The 7,269-nt window shown below is 38.3% G+C and overlaps 1 protein-coding gene across 1 annotated transcript; it reads right to left on the bottom strand.

Annotated features, from left to right (window-relative positions):
- Positions 1–2,552: 2,552 nt before the first annotated feature.
- LOC135678941 (protein P21-like) lies at positions 2,553–3,525 on the bottom strand. The gene has a single exon (XM_065192209.1). It carries the CDS (start codon positions 3,508–3,510, stop codon positions 2,824–2,826), a length of 687 nt encoding a protein of 228 aa, XP_065048281.1. The 5' UTR covers positions 3,511–3,525; the 3' UTR covers positions 2,553–2,823.
- Positions 3,526–7,269: the final 3,744 nt, after the last annotated feature.

Consider the following 7,269-nt stretch of genomic DNA (forward strand, 5'->3'; position numbering starts at 1 on the left):
TGCTCTTGGAGGGAGTCGATAAAAATTTTAAAAAATTATTATTATTGATAGAAGATTACAATAGAGGTAAATATAAAATGATATTTTTTATTTCTTATTATTTGCTTGTCTCTTTCATGTTTGACAAAGTAAGACAATGATAACATGTTTTGTTTGACATCGGTATCATGATTTAAATCTCTCTTGTTAGAAGGTCATAAGTTTAATGTGCCAATCATAACTTTTTCTTTGAATAATTAATTATTTTTGTCCCTTTTGATATCTTCATATTTTGGGATCTAAATTTTTTTTAATCAGTTCTAACCTTATTGAGGTCACATAGATTTATAATAACATGACTATTATATTAAACTATAAAAGATAAATACAACTGATTGTGAACATTAGTGATCAACCCAAGAACAAAAAAAACTTCAGTTAATTTTTCTAGGTACCGATAGACTTCTCAAACTGTTGACTTGATTTGGAAAGAGAGTAAGAATAGGTCGTTCTAGATATTAACCACATTAAATTATATTATAATTATTCATAAAATTATTTTTTAATTTAATTTATTATTAATCATAAACTTTTGGATAATTTTTCTTATATCCCTTTTAATATTTTTTTCAAAAGTATCTTTAAATCTAGAAAATTCTTGAATGATTACTCCTTTATTCTTGTACACCCTCTTGTTGCTGCCATCGCTCCTCCTTTCCATTGCTCTTCTCTTCTCCCATCATCTATTATTTTCCATCACCTCCTTCCCCTCCTCATTTCCCTTTTCACTATGCTCCACTCTCTTTTTTTATGTCTCCATCTTTTTTTCATTTCTCTTCCTTTCTTCCTTTTATGGAAGAAAAATGTATCAATAGATATAGAGTCAATGAAATGACGAGGTGAATAAAAGAGAGATAATTTTAAAATTTAAAATTTTAATTATTATTATTTGAGAAAAATCAATTAGAGGATGTCGTTCGATAAAAAATTAAAATAAGAATATTTATGTAAAAAAATCACCCTAAAATTAACCATCTTTTTAGTCAAACTATCCAAGTACCTATTGTTGACCAGCATAAAAAGGAACCTCACAAATGAATTAAAAGGTTTTTATTATTTTCTTCAAAGTAAGAAAAACTGTATTGAAAAGGTTAAAATGATCCTCGAACCCCAAAGGAAAATAAAAAAATATTATTCATCTAAATTAATTAAATTATTGGTATTAGTACCAAAGTTTCTATTGATGTGAGTCGAGAACAATATTCCTGATCTAATAAAAAATATCATAACAAAGGAAGTATAGTTGTCACCAAATGAAATTAGGACTAAGGAATATGATGATGATGATGCTCTTGGAGGGAGTTGATGAAAATTCTAAAAAAATATTATTATTGATAGAAGATTACAATAGAGGTAAATATAAAACAATATTTTTATATCTTACATCGTTAATCAATATATGATTTGAGGATAAATCATATATTTAAATAATTAATTTGATCATGTAATTTTAGTATATGATTAAAAAAAATTTCTCAAAACTTATATAAATAGGAGCCAAATTTGAACCAAATTTGAAGGAATTTTAACTATACATCTAAAACCCTTAAACTCTCTATAATATTCCATTTCAATTAAAGAAGTATTAGAAGAAGACAATGATTTTGTAATATTGGATTTTTTTTTTGTTGGTCTCTTTTGTGTTTGATAAAGTAAGACAATGATAGCATGTGCTGTTTGATGTCGGTATCATGATTTAAATCTTTTTTAATGGAAAGTCATAAGTCTGATATGCCAATCACAACTTTTCTTTCAAATAATTGATTATTATTTTTTATCTCTTTTGATATCTTGGATATCTAAATTTTTTTTTGTTTCATCGGTTCTAATGTTATTGAGATCACATAGATTTATAATAACTTGACTATTATATTAAACTATAAAAGATAAATACAAAATGATTATGAATATTAGTGATCAACCCAAGAACAAAAAAAAACCTTCTATTATTTTTTCTAGATGCTGATGGACTTCTCAAACTGTTGACGTTGGCTTTTTCAAAGGCTGTTAAACACAAACTAAAACTTAATCCAATATCTAAATTACCAAAGTCATTTCTAGTCCTTTTGATGAGAAGGCTTCATAACTAGTGGAAATTGACACCACTCTTCAAGACAACCACAACTTTTCTTGGGTGGTGAAATATGTCATGGAACAAATGGAAGTGTTCAGATCCTGCTTCAATCTAATTAATTTCCTGTTACGTATGACAGGATTTTTCTTTCACCCAAAAACAAGCAGAACATTTGGAGAGAGAATGTTAAAGCTTAATTGGTGTTGATAAAAAATCATATCCAGATCTTTAAATGAAAAATCCATGACTTCATATTTTCTATCTGCCTAACTTGTCAAAATAGGACCTCAAGATCTCTTGGAAGTCCTGAGTCAGATGACCTGAAGTACTATAATATATTGCATGTTTATTTGACTTGATGGCCACATTATTCTAGAACTGGTAATCCATCTAACACAAATTCAAATCATCGAGAGAGATCCAAAAAGACCATATGACAAGATCTAAATGTTGTGATATTATTTTTTTCTCGAGTTTGATGCCAACAAGAGATCCTATTGTCGACTTCTATAGAAACTTTCATAACATCAAATGACGTACAACATAGGGATATGAGATATATCACTTGTGCAACAAAGCACTCATCAATTCGGATGTCAATACAGACACCCTCTTATTCGTTGTTATTACTGGGTAATTGGCTTATTATTCTTTTATCTACGAGTAGATTCTTTCGTCCGCCGTCACCTCCTTCTCCTCCCACGTGATAATTAAGGGCAGAAGACAACCCTGTAATTAGTCCCACCGGGGCAGGTGAAGGTGCTGGTTGCGTCGTCCTTGGGGTAGCTGTAAGCATCGGGGCAGTTGTTCTTGAAGAACATGGAGTAGTTTGTCGGCCCGCAACTGCCGGATGTGCAGCAGTACTCATCAGTTTTGAACACGGTGCAAGGGTTGTTGCAGCCGCCCGGCGCCCTCAGCTCCGCGGGGCACTGCCCGTTGATGTCGGCGGAGCACCGTATGCCCCGGCAGTCCCCCGAGGTGGGGCTGAAGTCCATGGGCACGTTGAAGCCGTCGACGAGGGAGATGTCGATGAAGTCCATGTTCTGGAACTGGTTGAGGGCGAACTCGGCCAGCGTATTGGGCGGCGTGCCGTAGCCTTGGCACTCCAGGAGGCCTCCGCAGTCGCCTGTCTGGCAGCTACCGCTGCCGCTTCCATCGAAGGAGCAGTCGGTGCGGGCCCAGACGCGGCCGCCTGTGGTGCCGGGATTGACGTTGATGGTCCAGGTCTGGCTCGGGTCGAGCTGGCGGCCGCCCCCGGGGACGGCGGCGGCCCAGACAGTGAAGGAGCATTGGTTGACGATGTCGAAGGTGGCTGCATGGGAGACGACGAAGAGCAGGGGGAGGAGGAGGAAGGAGAGGCCGCCGAGCGATGCCATTGCTGCACCAGAGAAGGCCATTGCTGCACCGGTAGGAGGAGGGAGTATATATAGAGTGCAAGGAGAGGTAGACGAAGCTTCGAGCGGTTGGCATGGAAGTGACTACTTGACAAAGATGAAGCTTACGGTTGTATGCTGATGACATCATATGTGGAAGTCTATCTCTTGTCCGTGCCATGCATGGTGGAAGGAAGGATCGCTTAGATGCCACGAAAGGAGCTAAGAACCAAATGACACAATGGAATGTGGACGTAAAAGCGTTGGCACGATACGGCCGAGGAAATAGAATAGAAAAGAGGTGCAATGGACAAAGACGAGTTGATGTGGGGTATATACTGGCGGCCAAGTCTCTTTGGCATCATTGAAGCTATCTCCACCGGTTAGGCATTTGTTTCCAAGCTGCACAGTGTTTCCACCGGTTAGGCCAAAAGTTTGTTTCCAAGCTTCACATTGACTACAGGTTCGACCTGTGTGGATGACGGGGTCGGATCACATGAGAAATAGTTGGCCAAAAGTTTGACCCTAAATTCTATACAATTCTCCTCTAGAAAGTTAGTTTGATAGACGGTAAAGTTAGCTTGAGATTAACCACGATGATGTATGTATACATGAGTATTAGAATCGAGTAATACTTTTAACTCGATGCTAGTGAAAAGCAGATGGATATTACGATTTTGTTATTATTATTATTGTGTTAATTAATTTAATTTATTTTTTTTTTCAAAAATAATAAATTTTACTACTTATATAAAATGTTTTATGTTTGTTGCCTTCGTACGTAATTTATCAATTTACATTATAGAATATTTATATTATGATCATCAATATTAAGTATCGTTTAGCATACAAGTTGATTGCGAGTAGTAATCTACGAATTAGTCATTAATGGTTTATCATTTCTATGTAAACTGAGTTACATAATTGAGCCAAATAATTGTTAGGATCAAGAGAACTAAGAAGGGGGGGGGGGGTTGAATCAGTGCAGCGGAAAACCTTCTACGATAAAAAAAAAATCTACGTTCGTTCGATAAGAGCGATTTCGGTAGAAAATCCGATTCGTAAATCACTTTAACTTGTAACTAAGCAAGATGCAGTTAAAGCAAAGATATAAAGGCAGTTTCCAGTTACGATAGAAATCAGAACGTAAACGAAAACTGAAATATGATGTTCGTACGATAAAAACGATTTACGTCTAAACGTCGATTCGGAAAATGCAGAGCTTGAAACACGATCGTATATGCGCAGAAGGTAGTAAGCTTTTGAGGAGGTTTGCAGTAAAGATCATATGCTCAAAGTAAATGCAAACCGAGATTTAGAGTGGTTCGGTCAATCTTGACCTACTCTACTTTCGGCTTCCACCACCGATAAGGTCACCGACGTCAACTAGAGGCCTTCCTTCAATAGGCGAAGGCCAACCACCCTTTTACAATTTCACTCCTTTTGACGGGCTTAGGAGACAACCCTTACAAAATTTTCTCTCCTTTCTTTAAAGATCAGAACTTAGAAGAAAAGAGGGAGAAGAACTTTTGGCCTTTACAACAATTTTGAGCTCTAAGAATCACAGAATAAGATTAGGATTTCGGTGTGTTTTTAGTGCCCTTTCAGTGCTGAAAGGATGGGGTATTTATAGGCCCAAACCCAGTTTGAATTTGGAGCTCAAAACTGTTAATTCCCGAAATTCCGGGATCTGGCGGTTGCACCGCCTGACTAAGGCAGTTGCACCGCCTGGCAGAGCTCGAAGACTGAGCCTCTGGGTGGTGCCACCTCTGTCAGGGGCGGTTGCACCTCCTGCTAGAGCTCGAAGACCGAGCTCAGGCGGTGCCACCGCTTGACTGAGGCGGTTGCACCGCTCAGCCAGAGCTCGGAGACCGAGCCCAAGTGGTGCCACCTCTTGGCTGGGGCGGTTGCACCGCCCAGTCTCGCTCGGAGACTGAGCCCAGGCGATGCCACCGCTTGGCTTGGGCAGTTCAACCGCTTGGCAAAAATCAGGGTCCGAATGGGTTGATCCATTCGGCCCAATTTGGGTTTTTCAAGGGCCCAATTGCCCCAAGATTAAGTTAATGGGATCACCTCCCATTTCTAACTTAATCATTATGCTAACTACGATATTTCCTAAGATATTTACTGCAACTTGCTCCGGTGCGTCAATCGCTTCTTCCGGCGAGCTTCTGGCGCACTTCCGTCGATCATCCAATGAACCCTCGGTGATGCTCCTGCGGACTTCCGGTAAACTCCTGGACTTGCGACGATCCACTTGACGAGTTCCGATGAGCTTCTTTGGCAAGCTCATGGACTTCTCGGATTTGTTCCCGCATAACCTCCGATGACTGTCCGAACTTTCGTCGAACTCTCGAACTCCTAACGTGATCATTGTCTTGACTTTGGCGCAACTCCTGCTGCATATCTTACATCCATCGTAGTTAATCTTGCACACTTAAAACAAAACTTCGATCGAGACAATTAATCCTAAGCAATTAACCAAGTTGTCCGGCATGTCATTGGTCCCTCGACGCTTCGTCCTATTCTTCGGCGCTTCGTCCTTTCCTGCAGCCTATTGCCCAATCGGCCAGTTGACTCCGCAACTCCGATATCCTTGGCACAATACCCGCTCTTCTTGGCCCGATGCCCGAGTCCACGGCTCGAAGCCTTCTGTCGATACGTCGATCGATCCACCAGCCCGACGTCCAATCTTCTGACATGTTCCTCTAGCACAACATGATTTTTTTGCTTTAATTGTCTTATCCTGATCGAAGCATCATGCGTCACTCAAAACGCAGATTAAATCATAAACATATATCAAGTAGTTTCATCGTCAAAATACGAGATTCAACAATCTCTCCCTTTTTTATGATGACAACCACTTGATGACGGAGTTAAACTTAACTCCCAGAGTTTAAACAAACTCCTCCTATCAATATGCCATATTGATAGAACCTTGAATTCAAACTGAATTCAAGTCATTGCAATATTCATCATGAATACTTGCAACACGTCATCATGAACTTATGCATAAACTTATGCATAACATCATTCTTCTCCCCCTTTGTCATCAACAAAAAGGAGAAGTCCAACTATTCTTGTGTTTGAAATATTAGTTTAACTTATTGCATGAAAAACATAATATCAAGTTTTATCATCATGCAGTTTTGAAGCTAGAAAATTTAGCAAATGTTACATCATGCTTAAAACATTCAAGCTATCAAGTTTTAGATATGCAAGTTTTACAGCATACAAGATAGCAAGCTAGCAATGTTACAACATTTTAGAACTTGCAAGCTAGCAATTTAGAGATGTTCAAGAAGGCAACTCTTGCTTCTTGAAATATGCAAGTTGCAAGCTAGCAAATTTTTGCTTCCTTTGCAATGTTTGAGCTCGCAATTTTGCTTCCATTGCAAGGTGTAAGTTTAGCATGTTTAATTTTCTTGAGATAGCAACTATTTGCTTCTCTTTATGCTACAAGCTAGTAATTTTTATGATATGCAAGTTTTACTACATACAAGCCAGCAAAAATTTCGAAGGCAAATGCAAGATAGCTTTCTTGTGTAAGCTTATGATTCTTACTTCCTATTTCAATGTGCAAGTTGCAAGTTTTACTTCTTGAGATAGGCAAGATAGCACTTTTGCAATTTTTGTTTGGCAAGCTTGTGATGTTCAAGATAACAAGCTCTTTCTTCTCTTTTATAATTTTTGCCTTTTTCTTGAATTGTGCTAGCAATCTATCTCCCCCTTTGTCATTGTCAAAAAGAAGGGAAAAACCCTTTACATCAATTTCTAAATCAT

Source organism: Musa acuminata, chromosome BXJ1-7, assembly GCF_036884655.1.
Source record: "Musa acuminata AAA Group cultivar baxijiao chromosome BXJ1-7, Cavendish_Baxijiao_AAA, whole genome shotgun sequence".
Taxonomy (NCBI): domain Eukaryota; kingdom Viridiplantae; phylum Streptophyta; class Magnoliopsida; order Zingiberales; family Musaceae; genus Musa; species Musa acuminata.